The sequence below is a fragment of the Wasmannia auropunctata genome, unplaced genomic scaffold (assembly GCF_000956235.1).
Source record: "Wasmannia auropunctata unplaced genomic scaffold, wasmannia.A_1.0 LD335883.1, whole genome shotgun sequence".
Classification (NCBI taxonomy): Eukaryota; Metazoa; Arthropoda; class Insecta; order Hymenoptera; family Formicidae; genus Wasmannia; species Wasmannia auropunctata.
The window spans coordinates 122,269-144,988 of NW_012027007.1; the positions used below are offsets into that span (position 1 = coordinate 122,269).

The 22,720-nt window shown below is 40.8% G+C and overlaps 4 protein-coding genes across 6 annotated transcripts in view; 2 read left to right on the forward strand and 2 right to left on the reverse strand.

Moving 5' to 3' along the window:
• The window catches only part of LOC105455702 (lymphocyte cytosolic protein 2-like), a 9,097-nt gene extending 1,777 nt beyond the window's left edge, over nt 1-7,320 (forward strand). The window contains exons 2-9 of the mRNA XM_011699206.1: nt 80-142; nt 847-905; nt 1,610-2,229; nt 2,322-2,668; nt 2,746-2,881; nt 5,530-5,703; nt 5,989-6,127; nt 6,469-7,320. Coding sequence (XP_011697508.1) covers nt 80-142; nt 847-905; nt 1,610-2,229; nt 2,322-2,668; nt 2,746-2,881; nt 5,530-5,703; nt 5,989-6,127; nt 6,469-6,616 — 1,686 coding nt within the window. The 3' untranslated portion in view covers nt 6,617-7,320. The remainder of the gene's footprint in view (nt 1-79; nt 143-846; nt 906-1,609; nt 2,230-2,321; nt 2,669-2,745; nt 2,882-5,529; nt 5,704-5,988; nt 6,128-6,468) is intronic.
• A 1,204-nt stretch (nt 7,321-8,524) lies between these two features.
• Nucleotides 8,525-13,921, forward strand: LOC105455703 (nuclear hormone receptor HR96). Its single transcript, XM_011699207.1, has 6 exons — nt 8,525-9,067; nt 10,274-10,752; nt 10,844-11,638; nt 11,723-11,939; nt 12,027-12,446; nt 12,688-13,921. Exons 1-6 carry the CDS (start codon nt 8,930-8,932, stop codon nt 12,883-12,885), a joined length of 2,247 nt encoding a protein of 748 aa, XP_011697509.1. The 5' UTR covers nt 8,525-8,929; the 3' UTR covers nt 12,886-13,921.
• Nucleotides 13,922-14,340: 419 nt separating this feature from the next.
• LOC105455704 (N-acetyl-D-glucosamine kinase) lies at nt 14,341-20,546 on the reverse strand. Of its 3 annotated transcripts, none has more exons than XM_011699210.1 (7): nt 20,242-20,546; nt 18,258-18,435; nt 16,644-16,728; nt 16,351-16,449; nt 15,815-16,067; nt 15,259-15,557; nt 14,341-15,158 (listed from the first exon to the last, which is right to left on the reverse strand). In XM_011699210.1, exons 2-7 carry the CDS (start codon nt 18,350-18,352, stop codon nt 14,784-14,786), a joined length of 1,206 nt encoding a protein of 401 aa, XP_011697512.1. In that variant the 5' UTR covers nt 18,353-18,435; nt 20,242-20,546; the 3' UTR covers nt 14,341-14,783. The 3 variants fall into 3 exon arrangements, with proteins under 3 accessions (XP_011697512.1, XP_011697513.1, XP_011697510.1); XM_011699211.1 differs by lacking the exon at nt 20,242-20,546 and adding an exon at nt 19,075-19,998; XM_011699208.1 differs by lacking the exon at nt 20,242-20,546 and having other exon boundaries at nt 18,258-18,442.
• Nucleotides 20,547-20,868: 322 nt separating this feature from the next.
• On the reverse strand, nt 20,869-22,591 carry LOC105455705 (39S ribosomal protein L21, mitochondrial). Its single transcript, XM_011699212.1, has 4 exons — nt 22,104-22,591; nt 21,553-21,678; nt 21,161-21,481; nt 20,869-21,080 (listed from the first exon to the last, which is right to left on the reverse strand). The coding sequence occupies exons 1-4, from the start codon at nt 22,201-22,203 to the stop codon at nt 20,980-20,982; spliced, it is 648 nt and encodes a 215-aa protein (XP_011697514.1). The 5' UTR covers nt 22,204-22,591; the 3' UTR covers nt 20,869-20,979.
• Nucleotides 22,592-22,720: the final 129 nt, after the last annotated feature.

Consider the following 22,720-nt stretch of genomic DNA (forward strand, 5'->3'; position numbering starts at 1 on the left):
TTTCTATATATATATATGTGTGCGTATTTTTTATCAATATCATGCATCCTGCTGACTGAGAGTATTCCTCGTTTTACAGAACGGGCTGGAGGAATGTTGCAAGGCTGTGGCGAAACGGCAGATCGACGGCGATGAGTTGTTGGTAAGTGAATTATTCTATTGCTATGAGAGAGAGAACGGCCGTTTCGAGCGATTTCTCGATTTTCGTCTCATCCGTCAATCTCATATCGCACCGGTAATCCTGTCGTTGACCTATGAGTCACTCGATTATAGAAACGTCTTAAAAAAACAGAGCATTCAGATAATAGAATTTCAGGCTTCTTCGTGTTACCTGAGATTTTTATCGACAAATTGAGTATTCGTTTCAGTATGGATATTGACAAATTGTATTAGTAAAATCCTGAAGTTTAACTATAAATAATACATTAATTATGATTTTTAACAAGGATTTGTATCAATCTTGATTCGTGAGATAAAATTTCTGGATTGTAGCTACGCGCACTTATCGCGTACTTATCTTTTTTGTGTACCTTAAAACTTTGTTGTCAAATACGTGAACGCGTGCATACGACGATTCTCGACGCGAGAAATAAATTCCGATCGGTTAAATCTGTCTGAAAGTGTCTTCTGCGGCGACTTAATGAATTTTCGAAATCGCTGACTCGATTGTAATTAGAGAGACGCGCGTGCCACACGAGCGCGCGCGATAATTATCTACCCACTTCCACTGATAACACGCACACGAACGTGCTCTTTTTTTCCGGTTGCAACAGCAACGTACTTCGAGACGGCCGGCGACGACGCGTGCTCTCTTAACGGGGCCTTAATTAATTGTAATTATTCCAGCACTTGACGGATGGGAAGCTGGCTCTCTGGAAGAGTGACCTCACGCGTCCACTGATAGGGTGAGAGAGAATGAAGCAAATCCAGCTTTATTTCTGCCCGCATCGCAACTATTCCCTCCGCTTCTTTTTCCCCTCTTCGCGGAATCGTGTCTCGCGATCTTCTCTCATAACGCGTTCTCTCTTAACGGTATCGGATTATTCAGTATGCGGACAGCTCATCACGTCAAATACCGTTTACAAATGTTTACGCACTTAAAGGAGTACGGACGTAAGACAGTAATCCGACTAGGTATTCCTTAAATAAAAAAAAATATCCTGTAACGCATGATTAATGTCGTCTCGTTTTTAGGTCATTTTTTTTCTTACAAGTATCTAAGAATCTAGGCTTAGACCCTAAATAATTTTCTGACAGCAAGAAAATGCTGACTTATACGACGCGGCAAGAATGTGGCTACGTGGCTCTTTATATAGCTCGCGAGCTATTTGTCAGGATATGTTTCACGCGACTGGATAATTATTTGATGACTGCAAGTCGTGCATAAATGCATAATTTCATCGCGTGGGTCGTGTTCGATCGTTCCACTCCACATTCGCGTCGATTTAACGTTTTACGGTTTAACGTTTTGCATTGCCGTGTCCCTGATTGCTTAACACAATTCTCTACTTCATCTTGCACGAAGATTAACATTTTACTATAAGATATTAGGCAAATATTCTTTTTTATTGAATATTAATATTGATTAAATTTTTAATGTCCGTCGTAGAAAATTATGGACATTTGTGCAAGAATTGAACAAGACTCCGGAAAAATATCTGCCGAATAGAATTGTAGAAGCGCAACATAATGATGATCACTTGAGCGATAGCGGTTCCTGGGGAACCGATTTCGAGGATGAAACGGTCGAGGAAAATAATTCTACCGAAGACACGCAAGAAATTATAAAGCCAAGTCTAATCAAGAACAGGCAAGTGTCGCTGCAAAATAACAGGATATCGACTAGTAGAATATCGACACGATCGCCGTCGAAGAAAGTAATAAAACCGAAGGAGGAAGAGACTTATGCCAATTGCAAATCGTCTCAGGACGAGGAGGAGAATATGTACGCGAATTTTCAGGAGACGAAGCTACCGCCGACGAGAAACGTCTCGAGGCTGCACAGCGAGCTGGAGAAGACTCTGGCTGGGAAACTGAAATTGGAGCTGGAGGAGTTGAAGCGGAGGAACAATTCGGCGAGGAAACCTGAGATCAGTCCAAAACCAGAGACTCTGCCGTTGAGGAGAATACCGATGACAGCTTCCGATAAGAAATCTCCGCAGAAATCTTTCTTGCACAATGCGCCAAAGATGCACGAACGCGTTCCTAATGAACAAGGCAAAACACAAAGTTAGTTCTTCTTAACTCTCGTCGGATTCTTTCGACATGGATCTTGATGCTTTTCATATGATAATAAATATTGTATTGCTTGTGGTTTCCAGGAAGGATGGGTGTGCCGCCGCCGCCGGAACCCAAGAAAAACAAGGATTACTCGACCGTGGAGGCCAAGAGAGCAGCTGACAAGGAGTTGTCGAAACCACCGCCGGTCATCTTACGAAATTTCGACCTCGTGGCGAATTTGCCGGCGCAAACGGAAGGCAGTGAGGACGAGTACGAGCCGCTCGACGAGATCATAGAGCAGCAGAGGAACGAGATCTCGCGGGTCGACAGTAAGCAATCGTTGCACAGCGGTCGCCAGGGATCGGTCGAAAGCGTTTACAAGCCACCTAGCGCTACGAGCCACGAGGAAGAGGAGGATTACGAGATTTACGAGTCCATCACGGAAGCCGTGAGTTTTCAGTGGCCACTTCAATGGAATTGAGATTACGAGACCTGGTGAATTAATTATCTCTCATGTTTCATTAGCCGGAGGATAATGATTACTTGAGCCCCATTCAAAGGACAAACGATGCACAAGAACCACCCCCTCTACCCGCCAAACCGTCGCCGCCTCCACCGCCTTCGACGCTTCCCAGTAGAACCAGGCCGGAGAAACACAAAGGTACGTGTGTATTTCTCAGCATTATAAAGAAAGTGTGACTAGACAGTCAATTAAAAAATATTACATATAAAATGTTGCAAGGATACATTCCTATATGAAGATTAAATGTAGGTAGATAATAATTTCTTACGTCATATTTTGATCCTAGCAGTGATAATGTTTAATGGAAAGTTATAAATAATAATTAATATTTTTCTTTCTTAAAAAAAAAATAATCTGAAAAACTTGAGAAAACTTCATCTAAATTCTAAAGAATGATTAGATACAAATAATTATTTGCGCGAATTCATTAGTGGGACATTATGCGAGCTGACGAGACGTCGCGAAACGTGCGTTTCAGTGAGCGGAAAAAAATGCAGGGTACCGTAGACTCGAGACGAGAGACGAGTGCAGGACTCACTTGTAAGAACTGAGCATATGTTCGACAAATGCTGCATATCGTTAGTTCCCATACAACCTGATGCGCTTTACCATCGCAATACTGCGGACAGTCGCATATCGGCCACCGTCATCAAGGCCGGATTCGCGCAAACACAACGCGTTCTCTCTTTGTGATAACCGAACGGCGCGTAGAATAGTGTATTTTTCCTCGGTATTTTTCCTCGATCATAGTATATCAACGACGTCGTCGCAGTTCGTAGTATTTTTTTCGTAGTATGCGGAAGTCAAGAGCGAGACCTTTAACCTTTTAACCTTCAGTATGAATAAAAGATCTTAGGGAACAGGATCGACGAGATAAATCGTCGGTTTTCAATTCGAGTGCGGAGGCAACGGTGCGAGACGTCGATTTTGTCAGTGGAATTTCGCGATGGAGTGACTACACTCTTGTTTTCTTGATTGGTATAACAATCTATATATATATACGCGACACTCTCTCCAGGGAAGAGACAAAGCGATAAGTGGCAAGGACGAACGGAATACTAGAGCGAATGTTATTTCTAATCGCGATTCGTACGACGTGCGTGCCGGGAAGAACCGCGATAAGCGCCGCGTGGAAGGATATTCGATAAGGGATCGAGAGAGCGAAAACACTGGGTGATGGAATGTGTTCCTGTTTTTATCTGCGACTGAGCAAACAGCTCCTAGGAGGCCTGGGCACACGCCTGGCCGATGAAGTCGCCGACATGATAGTGCGGATCAAAAGGGGCCTGTCTACGTGTTGTTATTCGCAACCACCCGAGCCGCCAGGTATGCAGAACGATTAAACAACGCATTGTTCGACGACTTATCTCCCCGGCACGGTGCCACGGCGATCGTGACATCGTACAAACGTGAGAATGTTCCAATGGAACATCTGTTCGCTCTTCATTTCGCCAAAGGTCGTCGAACCCCCAGCGGACAGAAATAGATTTCGGAAATTAATTATTTGCTTTCCGCATACATCAATTTTCGAACGTGTCGTACATATGTAATTTGATACACCGATATGTATTTATAATGTGATTTATAATATTTGCATTATAATTTATGTTCGTATGAAGATAAGATTATCCAAATATTACTGCGATATCGGCAGACAGACTGACGTTGTTAGAATTGATAACTTGACGAAAATGCTACCGAAATAATGTAGATAAATCTTACATTATTCATTATTCGGGTGTAACATATTACGTCCAATCTATTAAATCCGAGAACTTTCTCGATGTTAAGAATAAGTACGTGTTCTTTTTTCGCGCATTTATTTCAATAATCGAAATTCATGTTATCGACAGTCATCGCTCACGTGTGATTTCTACGTCTCACGTCTTCGTTCACTGCCTTAGAGAAGATCACAAGGTGTTACTAACAATTTCATTTTCTTTTTTTGAAAGAGAAACCACCTTTATCTTCTTTGTTTCCCGCAATCACCGCTTAGGAGCGTTGACCTTCCCGCTCTGATTTACGGAAGTTATTCTTGAACGCGCTTCGGATGTGTCTAAGTCCCATGCCGAGAGACCAACGGATTGACCACCGCTCTTCTTTTTTCGCGATGCTTTAAAAGGCTCGCCTCGGAGTCAAATGTCAGTTTCGCCGAGATTCTTACGACGATCGTGTCGCGTGTTCGACGAGTTCCTCGAACCGATGGTGTTTCCGAGGAATGCGCGTCTCCAGACGATAAAAGAAATCGACGACATTATATTCCTTCGATAGATCGTCTAAACGCATTCAAGTATTACACGTGACAAATTCGCGACGCAATGGCAACTATAATCAGCGATACAAAACGAAATGTATCGCTCAATTCGGCGGTACGTCGGCAGACAAATCTTTCCGAGTGTTTAACGCAGGAAACTCTTACGCAAGCTCGACTTAACTTAGCAAGTTAGTAATGTGATTGACCTGTATTTTAATGTGATTTAAATTGTGTAACGCATGACATTTCATGATACATCATCCTCATTTTTATGAATCAAAGTTTTTATCGAATTATATACTTAGTTGAATTACTCTTTCAGCAATACAAGTACTTTGTAATATTATACATATTTTGTTTGTAACATTATATTTTGTTTCGATTATTTTGACATTTTATTTTACGAATGTGTAAAAACTTATTACACAATTGATATATGTATTATGTAAATATGCGATAATATCACTGTATCAATTTACGACAATCGCTTGTTGATAAATGTTGATCTTGAATTTTTTTTACGTATTTGCAGAGCGATCACCGGATAAGAAATCAGCCACGCTACCTCATGCCGGCAGCAACTCTTCGTTGTCAGCTGAGAGAGCCACGCGGCCGCTACCACCGCCGCCCGAGAGGCAATCTTACGTGGACAAGCCCTGGTTTCATAGTATCACGAGGGAACAAGCAATTACTCTCATCAAAGAACGTATGCATTAATTAATTTTTAAGATAAAAACTATATTTCTGATACTAAAACTTTACAAAGAGAAACTCGAGTAAAAAGGTACAAATTTTTTTAATTGTCGAAATAAAAATCGTTGGTTAGAACTTTAGAACATATGAACATTGTAAAAGTAGAAACATTTTTTCAACATATTTTATCTTCATTTTTTTATTATAAAATGTTTGTTTACTTAAGACATGAGACTCATGTAAACTTCATTAGATTTGATGCGAAATAGCTATTGAATATGTAATTGTATATTTTCAGAAAGTACTTACAGTAATCCGCAAGACGGATATTTTCTTTTGAGACCGTCGACGACAAATCTCGGCAATCCCTTAACCTTGGTTCTTTGGTACAAGGATAGGGTCTACAATGTTCCGGTCAGGAAGAGAAGTGACAACAGGTATATTCCTTGTTCATTAATTTCATTATTTTAAGACGCCTTTTGCCATATATTTAACAATGGAATCTTAGCAGTGGAATTTTAACTGTCGTAAGAAAAATTATGTTAATGTTGTATTAATCTGATAAATGATTGGACAAAATCTTAGGACCAACATTTTACTAAAATTTTAATATTTCAGTTTATCTTATTTTGTTAGCATGGAAGCGACATGAAAAATTCAGTAATAACTCGCATGCAATGCACACGAAGCTATTTTTTTTAATTAATTACAAATAAAATTTGATTTAGAATGTTTCTTAAAATTCATAATTTATCATTATTTTCCTAAAATTGTTTAGATACGCGTTGGGCACCGCGAAAGTGAACGAGCTGTCGTTCTCGACGGTCGAAGAGATCGTGACGTTTCATATGAAAGAGGAACTCATGCTCCACAGCGGCGGCGTACCGACCGGAAGCACGAGATTGACTGATACTCCACCAAAGTGATTTTAGTCCGCTACGTCCGATCCCACTTTGAGCTTAAAGGGAAGGAAGAATCTTCGTTGATAATCTCGCTGTACATAAGAGAGTTTTACGTGCGACATGTATGAACACTGCCGAGCAAATATTTTTGCTAGACATTACGACAGTATAAAGAATACATTAGTAGGCTGACGAACAAAGAAGTTAAGCGGTGTGCCTTTGTAATATTTATAAGGTACGTAAATTAATCCATTCTCGCAATCGCACAAAAACATTATTATATATTATTCCAATGAAGTTTTGATTCTCGATTTCTATGTGCAATATTTATCTCGACGATTACGCGTGCCTTCAATAAAATGACGTAAACGAGCTCGATTATTGAGCAACGGATCTCTATTGCGGTAAACGTTATATATTTCTAATATATATCTCAGTCTCTTGCTAATCGGATAGACTTGTGGCTGATACGGCGTTTAAAAGTTTTTACGATAAATTTTGTGAATGCTTCATTAAGCGGGGAAATGATATATATATATATATTGTATCGTTATTTTTTCTATCAGTATTGTTATATTTTCTATCTATGCGTCGGTCACTCGTTTGATCTGTGATCGATTGGTGATCGATCGCTCGTGCGAACGTAGGATTATATCTCGGTTTTCGAACCGACCGATGTGATGGCGTGTGTACGGAAGGACTTTATTAAATCTTTCTTTAGGAAACTACAGAGACTTCACTATGCGTACGAGCGCGGGACGAGCGCATCCATGAATGAAATGGCGCAATATTGCCGATCCTATACACTCTCTCCCGGGGCGGCTGTTTACGTTCTCCCCCGCCTCCTCTCGTCCACCACCCCCACTCCCCGTCGATCGCCGATCCAATTTTGTGAACGTGAATCATACATTCATACGGACCGTGCATGCACACGTCTACGCCGCTCGACCGCGTATTTCGCTCGTCAACGAGAATGCGGACGATAACGATAACGCCGGCCGAGCCGCCGGACATGTTGATGATAAACGAAAGTCGCGACCGTCGTCGTTGTCGCGCGGTCAGTAGTGGAGTTCCGTCAGTGAATTCGATTTCTGTTGCTCTCGTGGGGAGAAGCCGGTGCCGTGCCGGCGCTCGGTTGTCGCAAAGACACTCTCGTGTGTTGCAACCGTACAATACCTTATCTCGCCTCGCGCGATCGCGACGATCGTATCATCTTATACGATCCGTGTGCGTGCCCGTGAACTTTGAGCTAAGCTAATTGATGGAAGTAGAACCGTGATGTTGACTTGGGTGTCATGAGCCGATACGTCTAACGGGATCACTTAAGAAATTCTCGGAGGAGGAGAACGCTTGCGACAAATAAATTAGGTATTCAGGTACTATACTTCTTATTGAATGTTTCTGACGTAAGAGATAATATTCATTATGCCGGTAGGATTCGTGACATTCGAGCGCTAAATGTTATCTGGTATAATAATCTTTCCTTGATAATGCATAACGGGGCGTATAACGTGGTTGATATTATATCTGTTTACTTGCTGCGCACACAGAATCCTCCACAGGTTTAATTAATTTTCATTACTTCGAGTAATTAATATATTTAATTTGAGCGAAAATCTTCAATCTTTGGTATTATAAGTTAAACTGCATTCTAACGAAAATCCAACTAAATTTCATCTATCTAGTTCTTTGAGCTTTTCTGTGAAAACTACTCCAATACTTTTGCCAGGAAGAAAAAGGAATTTTTCGGGGATTCAATTTCCCGCTTTCCGCAGGACAGGTTTGAAAGTACGCGCGAAAATAGGCCGCGATGACGTAAGATGAGGCCTAGTTACATTTCGAGAACGTGTGCGCGATGTCGTGGTACCTCCCAGTGAGTCGTCCAGTGACGGATCCGCGCGGGGAGGGCGAGGGCAAGAGTGCGAGAGAGAGGGGCGGCGGGATGAACGGATTGTACGACGAATTTGTGCGCACCGTCTCGTTAACTGTTGACAAGTGGAGCCGTCAATTGAGCGCCTCATTCAGCACGATCATTTAAGCAGCTTTTGTAGGCGCGGATCCGAGCGGGGCGAGAAGGAGGGGGAGGAGGAGGAGGCGGCGGCGGAGGAGGAAGAGAATGCAGTCGTGATCGGTGAAGCTCCAGCCACGACCTGGCCTGGCCCTTGGATGCGATAAACAATGTTCACGTGAGTCAACTGCGCTCCGCGAGCGAGAGGACGGGATAAGGACGTGGGGGAGAGAGAGAGGGAGAAAAAAGAGGAGAGATTGGAGAACGATGTTGTTGCCTGCGCGGGTAGATAAGACGTGTTAATCGTCGGGAACGCCGCCCCAGGAGCAATGGACGATGAACAGCCGGCGAGGGAGGCCAACAAGATCTGCGGAGTATGTGGCGACCGGGCGCTCGGCTACAACTTCAACGCCGTCTCCTGCGAAAGCTGCAAGGCCTTCTTCAGGAGGAACGCGCTGAAGAACAAGGTGAATTCATTTCCCCTCCCCGATTTGAAGCACCTTTATATGATTACCTCGCAAGGGAACTAAAGAATCTCAATTCCGCGTTCCTTGAATTCCTTACCTGGGCACCAATCATGAAATTTGTCGGAATGGATTCCGATCGGAATTGTCCAGTTATTCCCTAAATTTTTGTTTTGTTTTTCTACGGAAAGCTGAATAAATTCCGATCGGACTGGATTCCGATCGGAATTTATTCAGCTTTCCGTAGAAAAACAAAACAAAAATTTCATGATAGGTGCCCAGGAACCTTGAACTCAAATCTAATTTCTTGAATTCTCATGCAGACTCTATTAAACTTTCTGTTCACAATTGCTTCAAAAAGAAATCAATTTTATCTCTTAGGATTAATCTTAATATCGAGAAACTTCTTTCTTAAATTTAAATGTGACCTATAAATTATAATTAGATCATCATTCCTGAATTATTAAATTATGACTCATAATAATCTGATGAACTTTATGAACTATAAATTCTCAAAAAAATGGATTGTATCACTATATTAAATGTATTAAATGTATTAGTTATTGAATCGTTTCTAAGGAATTTGAGAAGATTAATTTTATTGTTAGTATTAAAAAACTCAATTTAAATTTAATTTGTCTGGAATTAAAAAAAAAATAGATTAAACTATTCTTAAGCCAAAAAATTTCTTTAATTATCTACATCTAATTAGTCATTTCAATCTGAATACCTTGTTATTGAGAAGAACTTTATTGGCAGATTCAAATTGAAAGTAATTCTTTTACATTATCTATATTATGTACATAATTTTTTTATGAGATGATAAAACTGATTGAGACGTATCTCATTTGACCCCCTCCCCCCAAAAGATTAATAACGGATGTATACAGAAGATGCGGTAAGCTTAAAAGCAACATCTGTACATTTAAATTTATTGACAGTGGACTGTTAAGAGCTACTAGATAAGATGTGTTTTTTCTTTCAGATACCGCGCGCGCTGTATTTTTGCGTTTAAAACAATTTCTGTCTAGCAGAGCAGAAGATTATTATGATTTATTTGTGAGACTAATTGAAAACGTGATAGATGCAGATATTAATAGAACAAAATTTTTTTCTGCATGATATTTTTTAGATTTATAAGTTACCAATAAATAAACAAAATAGCATACTTTTTGCATGAAGCTGAAGAAAAGCATGTTCTTGTTGCAGGACTTTAAATGCCCCTTCACGCAAAACTGTAGCGTCACAACCATAACCAGACGATTTTGCCAAAAATGTCGTTTGGATAAATGCTTCAATATTGGCATGCGCAAGGAGTACATCATGTCTGAGGAGGACAAGGTCCTGAAGCGCAAGAAGATCGAGAAGAACCGCGCGAAGAAACGGACCCAGTCCGACAATGGCAAAACGTCGAAGATCAAAAAGGACTGCGTGGACGACTGTACGTTCGAGGACACGTCGATGTCGGTCAATTCGGTCGCGTCGACGATGTCGGAAACGTACTTTTGGGAGTCCGACAGAAAGTACACGGACCTGGACGGCAATAGGCAGAACGTCGTCGAGAGTATGAGCCCAGTGACCGCGGCGAGCGTGCCGAGTCCCTCGAGTCCACCGGAGAACACGAACATCGCCGAAACGAAGACGTTGGACATGCTGAAGGAGTCCGGTTCGAGGTCCAATCTTGCGAGGTACGGCAGACTTGTCTAGTATGCGTGAGAACGGCGCAGAAATGAAATATCGATAGATAGAGATTAAACAGGTATTGTGTTCTGTTTACAGCCACGCGAGATTCACCGATCTCATTGTGGCGCCTCAGAGCGCAGGGACGGACAAGAGCTCTCCTCCGAATTCGGGGAAATACGAGCAGAATTCGTTGCAATTCAATTCCGACTTTGTAGATATTAACCGCGAGTCGTCGAGCTACGGCTCCGCGTTCGAGGAGAATCTGCCCAGTTACTCCAAATTCGAGCAAACGCGCGAACGGAATTCCCCCTTCCTGTTCGTCGATTGCGTTTCGCACAGCGGGACAGGCCAGTCCGACCCGAGCTCGCCGTCGCAACTCACGAAGGAGGAGGAGCCATCGATATGCCAGAAGCCGAAGGAAACGTGTTCGAGCGGGAGCAACTTGGTCGCGAAGTTCAAGCAGGATCCCGGCCTGCTGGCAAAGTTCGTCAGCGATCCGAATTTAGTCGCCAAGATATTTCAAGATCAGAGGGTAATAATGAAGATTATGACGGACCCCGATATGGCCACGTGCCTGGCGGCGGATCCGTGTATCGCGCAATTCTTGGAGAAGCACAACGCGGCCGATACGACGGTCACCGCGCGTGACCGTGATGTCAAAACGAAAGTTCAATCGAGAGAGGCTGCGCAGAGTAATGGCAGCTCGGCGGCTGATTCCAAGTATACGCCGAAAGCCAAAGGGAGTCACGTGGACAATCCGATTCTGACGGACTTGATTACGAATCGTAACGCGGAGGAGTGCAAAAATCAAAATTTGGAATCTAGTAGAAGTACAGACTGGAATAAAAATACAGCTGACGTTACTAGAGATGTTCTTCAGGACGTTCAAAGGTAGCCCGATACGCGTCATCATGAGTATCATGTTTTAACGACGCGCTGTGGAATCCGCCGCTGCAACTTTAATTTTTGTTTCAGGATACCAATTGCTGCTAATTCTATAGAGTCTATCTTATGTGAGGCCATTAAATTGGAATATTCAGCGTTTTCTAGTTTCGGTGGTAACCAAAGTAGCAGGGAGTTGAATGACGCCGAGAGAGCGAAATTGAACGAGCTGATAGTTGCTAACAAAGCGTTATTAGCTCCGTTAGACGATGACATAACGAATTTGGTTGGCGAGGAGTGTAAATTCAAGGTAAAACACATCTCGAAAATTCATGTCTCGTATATGCGCAATAGGAAATGATCGATAATGAATTATTTACAAAATATTTCTTTGCAGAATAATTTTGGACAATCTGATCCAATGTTGTTAGACGTTATAAATTTGACAGCTATAGCAATTAGACGCCTGATAAAGATGTCCAAGAAGATAAACGCCTTTAAGAATATGTGTCAAGAGGACCAGTTGGCTCTGCTGAAAGGCGGCTGCACGGAAATGATGATCTTAAGGTCGGCCATCAATTACGATCCGGATAAAGACATGTGGAAAATACCTCATAGTCAAGAGAGCATGTCGAATATCAAGGTTGACGTTTTAAAGGAAGCGAAAGGAAATCTGTATGCGGAGCACGCGAGATTTGTCAGAACGTTCGATCCCCGGTGGCGGGACGAAAACATCATTCTGATTTTAAGCGCAATCGCTCTGTTTACTCCCGAAAGACCGAGAGTCGTGCATGGCGATGTCATTAAATTGGAGCAGGTAAATCGGCTTGAAACTTTTTAATTAACTTGTCAGTCTGAGACATTCTTATATATTAATATTAAAATATATGTACATAATTTAAAGTAATTTGTATAAATAAAATTTAGAATAACGTGGAAGTTGGCAGTCAGTTTATAACATGTTTTATAGCAGATTCTTATTTTTTTTTATCTGTGATATAAGATCGATTAAAAAAAAATTCGCTCGACCATATTTTTCATCGATTTCTTTCTTCCAGAATTCGTATTATTATCTCCTCAGACGGTATCTCGAGAGCGTTTATCCTGGCTGCGAAGCTAAGTCCACATTCCTCAAGTTAATACAGAAGATTTCTGAACTCCACAAATTGAACGACGAGGTCGTGGGAGTTTACTTGAACGTCAATCCATCCAGCGTGGAACCGCTGCTTATAGAAATATTCGATTTAAAGCACTGATTATTAGCTTGTAAAGTGTCGTGAGTTTCCACTTTGTGTGTACAATCGGAGAAATTGAATTAACGCATTCGAATATTGCATCCTTTGCGCTTCGTGTATTCCTACTAAGGTTATCCTTAATCGAGGATGAACCGCGTGTTGGCTAATATCGCCAATCCGGATAATTATAAAAATGTGATTATCGTAAGTCAAATCTTCAACTGCATTGCCTCTTTGTATAAACGGTATCGTGTAGCAATTTAATCTTTAAATATCTTCAAGCGATGTGGAATGAAGACTTATACGTGTAAAATATCGAAGTAGCTTAAAGAAAACTGGAAAGTACGTGCGGCCGCGCGTAAAAGTCGCCAGGAGTCAACTACACGTAGAATACGGACGTTGATACAGATGGCTGTCAATGTCTGTTGTAGTTTAGTAGCTATCATCACAAAATGGAACGGCGAGCAATTTACGCGCGTCAATTTCGAATAAAGTTTGACTAAACTTTAGGATACTAATAAGGTAAGCGTGCCGTAATCAACAACAATATTTCGCTTCGTAGCAAGCACATATTGTATCATTAAGTATTTCGCGGAGTATCTTTTTCGATATCGTGCTCACTGCGTACTGAGAATAAACGTGCGCGTACAACGACAGCATAATAATTCCTAGGGTGGCTGTTTCGGTCATTTTTCTCGGGAAATAGTCAAATATATATATATATATATACATATATACACATATATTTTTTAATATGTGGACCGTTAAACTTTAAGTAAATGAGAAATGTTGTTTAATGCGACGTGGCCTGCTCATATATATTATATATTGTATAATTATAATTATGTTAAAAATTTGTTTTCTAAAAAATGAGATTCCAATGCAAACTCAACTATATGAATTATGGTAGTTCAGCTTTAGCCAGTGTCTAAATGTAAATGAGAGAGAGAGAGAGAGAGAGAGGGAGGGAGGGATGTTATACTTGTATGTGTGTTGCCGCAATGTACACGAGATAAATTGTGATATATCCTGATATAAATATATTTTTCAAAAATTACGCTGTAACGTAATTTCACGCCGGCGATAAGACGCTGCTTAAGACGCAAATGAGGCTTCTCTCGTACTATGTGCTTATATTTCAATTAACAGTAACGATAATTCTGTTACATCACTCACCAGATACGACACGTCTCGCCGGATCTCCCTTAATCATCTGCGTGCGTTTGTCGGTATGAAGCCAAAAACGTACAATATGAGGATTATTACCGCGCCGATTAAGCCCGCGAAGAACACCAAGCTGAAGATAGACAAAAGCAAATATAATGCAATTTTAATGATCAGAGAGAAAATCCACGATACGCAGCTGCACGCCGTCCATAAGCAGCCCCATGCCGTGTCCCAGATGGCTTTCAGTCCCATCGCTTTTATCGCTGTGAAATACGGTGCGTATAAGGGAAAACAAAATCCATATCTCGATTGCGCTATAAAAAATTACTCGGGTTTTTTTGTTACCCTGTTTATTTTTTCAAGTTTATCTTTACGAGGATAGTGATACACTAAAATGCGTCATTCTCCGCACCAGCGCACGCTCTAGAAGATTTCATTATATTGCTTTCGTTTTCGTAGAAATTTATATACATACAATCGATATTTACAACTTGTAATTTTTACAGAAACGATTCTTTCATTTTTTTTTCCCGCAGATCTGTGTTGCTTATTATTTGTATAGTATTTAGATTTGCTACACCTGTGCTTCTCGTAATCGCTCCTAATCGGGATCGCGATCTTTCCGGTTGTTCACAATCACGCGAGATAATCCGTTTGTTACTTTTGCAACGCGTTTGCAGATAAAATATTTCAGCGCCGAAAGCTAGAGAACGCTAGCACATTTTTCGAAACTTTCTCATTTATTTGTCTTATCACGTACTTTCCCCGTTTCCGTGAACGGGAGCACTACTGCCGGTATGATTTTCGTCGGTATGATTTTCGTCGGTATGATTTTTCAATTCCACCGAATGTTCTTCCTTCTGCGTTTCCGGATAACGGTCGCGCTTGTAATGGAAAAAGATCTCAACGTTGCTGTCGTACGGCTTGACAAACTGACAGTTGATCTTCTCCGCGGCCAGGTAGCAGGCGCCTAACGCCGACGATGTCGTCAAACGCAGCAGGCTCAACTCGTCTACGACGTGCCTGTCGTGGATTTCGTTCACGAAACCGTTCTTCATGTATTTCCACGACTTCCATACAGATCCGACGCAGATCACCTTTAAACCGCCTTGAGCCAGTTTGAGATCCTGAAAAAAATAACGCAAAATTATTGTTTTCTTTCATTGTTGAAGTTTTATTTGATTGACAAATTAAATCACGTTTTATCTCATTTTCTAAGATACTGACGTTATGGGCCTTCTTCGAGACGGCGTTAATATGCTTCGCCAAAAGTTGTCCAGCTTCCTCGAAGAGCTTCAGGCAGAGCGGATCGCCCCTATCGCAGCCGGTCGCGACTTCCATAGTGAACTCGGCAATGGTGCTTTTGTTGAAGTTTTTATACATATACGGTAATATAGCGTTTCTATCGGTCACATTGAAGTAATTTCTCATCGCCGGCCAAACGTAGCTTATTGGCTCCGGTGCTTTCACGAAATCGTCGATATCATCGAATACATATTTACAGGCGCGATGGGCGATCCAGTAAGCTTGAAACATTGAGGAATTTATTTAAACGAGACTTTACCGAGCATTATTAATCAAAAGAATAAAATATCATTTACGAATTTTGTTTTATTCATAGGATAAAATTAAGTTAGATTCAAGAATTTTAACTCTATTTTAATATTTATTTTTTTTCTATTAATTTCTATCTATTCTAAATCTATTAATGAAAAGCTAATTTTGAATTTAATTTTGGAACTAACTTTCCACAATATGTTCTTTTACAGTAAATAGTACGTACCTCCCCCCTCGTCGCCCATCATGTATCCCCATCCTCCGCAATTATGAGTCGTCCCGTCCGGATTGATCAGCAAAGCATTGCTGCCAGTTCCAGCGATCAACACGATCCCGCCGGATTCCAGGCCAGTCCTAAGGCTGCCAAGAGTATCTGAACTAATAACATAGTCCTTGGCGGATTGTGGATATTTTTTCAACAAAGTTCCCACAATCTGACGATTGGTGGTTTCCTCCTCGCAACCGCTTAAGGTAAGTCCCTGTTGATGAAAGAAATCGCCGAATAAATTTTCTCTTTCGAGAAAATCAAAGTCTATTCTATTTAATCGAAGATTTTGAAAATTGAAAATGCCACAAAATAAATACACAAAATAAACTAGATCGTTTGTCCCAAAATTATTTTAAGTGACATTAATGTGCCATTTAAAATAATTTTCGATCTGTTACATTCATAATTATTGCAGTTGTGTTTGTGCAATTATTAAAGTATAATTACATGTAATTATATGTTACTGATACCGAAAATACTCTATTTTTACTTACTACGCAATCTAAAGGAACGGTTTCTGGTATATCTAACGTTCGTTTACCCTGCTCGATCATCGCGCTGAGTCTGGCAGCTGTTTCATCTATTCCGATTGTCTAGAAATAAATCAAATCTCTGCATCACTCCTTTGTGATAATTTTCCTCAGCAAAACAACATTTTCATAATTATTCGAATTTTTTTGAAAGCGCTGTGGATTTTTTTTTCAAAAATTCCATTGAAATAGCTTTCTCCCTTGATTCGCGCAGCACTTTAAAGATAAGCCATTCGTATCTTTTTTTTTTTAGTTACCCAATGATTAGTGTCCGGTCCTTTAACTTCTGTTAGCTTGGCACCTTTTCCATCGAGTATTACGAGTGTCGAGTGTGTACCGCCTCTGAAAGTTAATTAATTGATCATCATTAATGAGTGACCGATTGATTTCGCGAATCGTGACGGAATATTTCCCGTTGAATTTCACTCCTGAATATCGTGTATCGAAAATTCTCACTATGCATGTACAGCGCCGAGTAATTACATAATCAGTAGTTACATTTTCTCTTATTCAATGACTCGATTATTTTCTTAATAAACAAAGATATATATCGACGAAGATACATACACTCAGCGGGAGATATGTATGCATGACCTGTCATAGTTAAGCTCGGATTAATGAACGCCGATTGCTGCTATCAGTGCCTGAGATATCCTGTGTGCGCGTCTCTCTTTCTCTCTCGTATAAGAATTATAGGAATCATTCGGTATCCTGAATCGAAAAATTATTAAATATTTTATAATAATAAAACGATAAATTAAAATTCCTGTCTCCGGAAAGAAAAGAGAGAAAAAGAATAACATTCGGATAACATTTGTTTTTATTATTAAAAAATCACTTCCGATTCAGAAATATCTTTTGTGTAAGAATTGTAGCAATCATTCGATATCCTGAATCGAAAAATTATTAAATATTTTATAATAATAAAACGATAAATTAAAATGTCTGGCTCCGGAAAAAAAGGAGAGAAAGAGAGTAACATCGGATAACATTCGTTTTTATTATATAAAAAACCACTTCCGATTCAGAAATGTTATCGCATAAGATGTGGAACTTAGTGTTTTTTAATTTTGATCGACATATGTGTAATTTCACTACTTTTTTACAGTTTGCGAAGTATCAATTATAATGAATCGCGTAGCGCTGATCGCATCTTGCTTCCTATTTAAAAAATCAAGATTTTAATTATCTGCGCGGTTACAATTTTGCGAACAACGGCAGTGATATATTTGCATTTCTCTTTCAATCTTCCTCGATGAAGACAAAAATAGCCCCTTTAAATATGCGTAACTTAACTGCGACACGATAAGATAAATTTTTTAATACGAGGCGAGAGCAAACGCTACGTCGCGAAAGAATGAAATAAGCGAAGGAAACATCCGAAATGAACGCACGCATTGTCGACCAGCAATGATCTTCAGATTAACGGCCTTCAGTTATCGATCGTGCCATTATTTCGTTTACAAAAGATAAAATTGCAGGCGGAAGAGCGAGATACGTATTTCACAAGATTGATATCATTCCGGATTTTCCGGGTTGATTTTTAAATGGAAAAACGAAGTTACACATTTCATAGAATTCAGTATCTCGCGTCTCCGAGAATTAAACTTGTTACATCGTACTTGCTAAAGGCCGCGAAATAACGCAACGTATCATAAAAATGTAAATATGTAAATATTTTACGTTATTTTTATTGCGAGTCCTACTGTTTGTTTTGTTTATTTGCTTATTTTGCTTATATATAATCATAGATAAATTTTAATTGTCTCGAAAGAGAGAGTTTAACAGAATTTCTCTTTGTTACAGGAGTTCGCAAGAAGATTCAATTAAATTGAATTAATTAGATACGATTGGGAGATGAAGGAACTCACCCCTCTATACCGCCGATCCTAATATCCTCGGAGAATTGCGGCTCACGCAGCGTAAGCGTCGCAGCTTCCTGCACCAGGTCCGCGGACTTCATCATCTTCGCCTGCTCCCTCAGCTCCCTGCGTAACTGATACTCATCCACGATCTTCGGCTTCTTCTCCTTCTTGCCCTTCTTCTTTCCTGCCATTTTTCAAAATCGCTTATTCAGTTTCCTGCGACGAACTTCGAAGCTCGATGCGGACGTGTCACGAGGATTCGGCAGGATCTGGATGTGACGGGATAATGCATTGCAGGACGAAATTTATTGCCAGCTGGATAACTCAAGTAATGAATTAATTGAATAACGAGTGAACATTTCTAAATAGCGTTATCTATGATGCGTTCTTAGGAGCAATTTGAAATTTTATCACATGCTTTCTAATATCAATTTATTGCGAAAAATTGGAGCGTGATGGAAAAATGGACGTGATTGAACAAATGTGTGACTCTATTTAATGCTTATCAAATCTAGCAAAACGTTATTTCCCAATTATAACTCACAGTTATAATACTTGTTATCGTTTTCATCATCAGTGTTATAATCAAATTTAATTGCTAGAAATTATTTGATTGATAAAATATCGTTATTCGAACGGATGCCGCACTTCCTGCAGTCGATCAGATTAGTCTTTTTCAATCAATGATTATGATTGTTATACGTAATTTTGACTTTAATGACAAATTTCCGCTGTACAAGAACGCGAAATGCCCAGAAGCTGATAATCATTAGCACATATAATATATAATTTTCATATTAAAATCGAACAATCTCGCACACACATAAGATCAAGTAGACTTGCTTGCGGGATGGCGTTTGCATTACTATAGTACATACGTATACTTAGCGACGGACGACTTGGCACGTATTCACTTCATACTAAAAAAGCGTTTTATCTCGACGTAGCATGGGAGATACATGCTCCGGGAGATAAAAGATACATGCATAATCATTCGAAAACAGATTGCTGAAATAGCGACGGCACGTTACGCGCCGTAATACTGCCGCCTCCGGACGAGGGAGAGAGAGAGGCAGGGAGCGTGTCTCACATATTTTCGACGCTTCGAAAGCGATACTTATTGTTAGCGATGTTAGTCCCTTACGCTCTTGCGCTCCGCAATTGCGAACGGCGTTGATTATGCACAGCATGCTATTGGACGTCAAAGCGCGAATTGCGAGCGTGCCGTTATTGAATTATTGATAGCAGTCTCTTCTCTCTTTCTCTCTTTTTTTCGCGCAGAAACCGCGAACGCCTGCGTCCCGACAAGCGCACTTCGCCTATTCGCACACGTGGCGGCTAAATCTTGATAAACTAACGAGAAGTAAACACAGAGTCATTATAGTGAAAAAAATATAAAAAAAATACTGTAATTTAAAAGAGATGTGGGAAACGATTTCAAACTTTTAACTTTACTTTGTCGTAATTCTTCCTAGAAGGAGCGACTTGTAAAAAAGAAATTAGTATGAATATAATAATGTACTGATTAAAGTGCGATCCATTGATCAACTCCAAAGTTGGCGAACTAAGGAAATAAACGGTCATCAAAAAAATACATGCAAGAAATGTTATGTAAGAAACGGTTAATTCAAGAAACAGGCCTAAGTTCAATTTTTCTCACATGTAACATGTGATGTTAGTAGGAAAGAAGCTAATCAAGTATAAATGAGAAAATATATTAATTTACAATTTGAGACAATCTTTTTCAAGTTCTACTGATTCTCTTTTCAACGGAGAGAATCGCGAATCTCTAAACAGAGCAGTTTGTGTTTGTATGTGTATACGTGTGTGACCAGGGCGAAAGGCATTTAAAATCCTCGCTCGGGAAAAATCGCGCGTCCTTGAAACCGGTTCCCGATAAACCTGAATTGAAGCGAAGGACGTGCTCGGCCCTCCGATTTTCCCAGGGTTCGAAGGGGGAGGAGGAGGGCCGTGCCGATATATAACTCACCACGAAGACTCTCGCTCTCCTTCGGAGAGCCGAGAGAGCTGAGGAAACAGGCCGGATGGTGAAAGAGAGAGCGCGTTCAGTTCGTTCTGGCGTGCGTGCCGACGGTGAAAAACATGATACTTTTCACCGGTCTTTCCAAAAAAAATGAAAAAAATTCCGCGAGAAACTATCTCGGAGCGGAGTGCCGTGATCCAGCTGGGAAAATCGCCCCGTCCCCGTGGCGGCGTGAACGAAAGCTGCCGATCGTTTTTCCCCGCCGAAGAAACGAAACACGATCGACCGCACCGCGCGACGCTGCCCCCGTCACTGCCGGCCCGCCGTCGTCGCTCCGCTCCGCTCCTCCTGCCTCCTTCCTTCCATTCCCGAATCCCACTCCACCGCGCGTGTCCCACGCGTCTCTCCGGTCTCACGTGTCGCGTGCGTCAACGGACGCATGTCTTCTATAAAATGTCATCGAACCGAAGAATGGGACGGGACCGGAAAGGTAGATTTCGAATCGTTCACGGATGGAAGAGCGGCTTCGCGAGAACGAACCGTATAAGCTGTACAAGCGACTTATAGTTTTTTGGTTAACTGCCTACCGCAGATAATTTCTGAGGCGCACTACGTTAAAAATACTAAAATAAATCACTTTTACCTTCTATTCTGAATTTCTGAATACAGAGGATAACACATATTTACATATTGCTTTTATTGATTTACACACACAACATTTATATATATACATATATTATATCGTTAATATACTCTGTCTAGTCCCTCCACTTCTTTCTTCTCGTCGATGTTTCCGTTTATATTTATGGAGTTGATCCGCAGCATCGTGTATTGTATTCTGTAGACTGAAAGACAGAAACGTCGAGCGTATTAGTATGTGAACGAAGCGGAGGAGCGAAAGAAAAATATCCCTTTGATGTCTTACAGTTTATACGGCGATACTGTTTCCTCGGCTTGAACCTAAAGCGAGTCTTCGTGTGGGAGAGAGTCTTTTCTATGACCGTCGCGTCGACCGAGACCAGTTCTCTGTTCAGGATCGGCCTGCCCACGAGGGTGAAGTCCTTACTGCCGACCAGCAACACTTTCTCCAGCTTCAGCTGATCGCCTATGTTCGGCGGCCAGAATCCCTCGATAATTATAATGTCGTTTTCCGTCACCTTGAACTGCTTCCCGCACACTTGCACGATCGCGAACGCACGGCCGATCCTGTCCGTTGCGATCTGACTGTTGATCTCGCTTGTCACGTCTGCAAACGAGACGCCATTCGTTAGAACTCATTCGTAAAAATTGAGTGGTTCTCGTACAGAGATAAGTTACCAGTGCATATTTTCTCCCTCTCTTCGTCCCACTCCTGTACCTCCGTTTGATAATCCGGGATTGGTCTCATCCATGGTGGTTTAACCACTCTGTACTCCGCTCTTGGCATCTCCCACAATCCTAACGCTGAAACAAGATTATTTCTCAATATCTTTTACATACTGTGCAAAATCTTGCTGGACGATTACATGCCTTCGTCTCAGAATTTACATATAAAACTGCATTAATAGGTCTACCATAACATTTTAATGCAATGAAATGCAATGCTCAATATTTGTCTTGCACCAAGTAAAATTTGTCAAAATTTATCACTTTGTCCTTTTGCTACATGATTTTATGTATCTCGTTTCGAAGTTGCATCTAAAATTATCGATAGTACTTTAACTTTTCATAAAATTTTAATCCAATAAAACATCGATATTTCAATCTTTAAAATTAAAACCTTGAATATTGTTTACAGTGGATGGGAAGGGAGGTTATGTTTGCGTTCAAGCAAGAGGTTAGATAACTGTTGCGCAATTTTTGTAAAATAACAATTCGCAATTACATACCGGGATAATATTGCTTGCAAATTGCGACCGGTGCCACTCTTCTCAGACAATTACTCGCCGCGTAATTGAGGAGTCTTGCGAAACCGAGTAACGTCGCCATCGTGACACACGCGGCGCCGGCGGAAGAATAAATAAACTCCAGGTGGACGCGTGAAAACGCGAATGTTATCACTTATCAGTCTTTTTGCAGAAAAATAACTTTTTCCCCGCAAAAAAGTTGTTTAATGAATAAAAATGAAATAACGATATCACAATTGATTGTAAAAGTTCTCCCGCTGCCAATGTTTTTTTTATTCATGGACGAGGAGAAAGCTGGGAATTATTAAAGGCTCGTTAATTTACTTTAATTACTTAATTCATCGCGCTCATACAATCTTTCTTTTTGTGTGTTAAACGCAAAATTAATAATTCATTCACGTTAACAGGATAATATGTGTATCGCACACACGTTAATCTCTGAATAAATTATTCGGGTTTCGATCGAGCTCGCGCGCTCTAGTCTAGAGCGTTTATTGCGCGCGAGCAGACACGTAGGAGCGAAGCAGTCAGCAGACTGCGCGCGCACCGAGTCATCGTACGGTTCCGGTCGCGCGCGCGCACGCGCCATCGACGGCCGG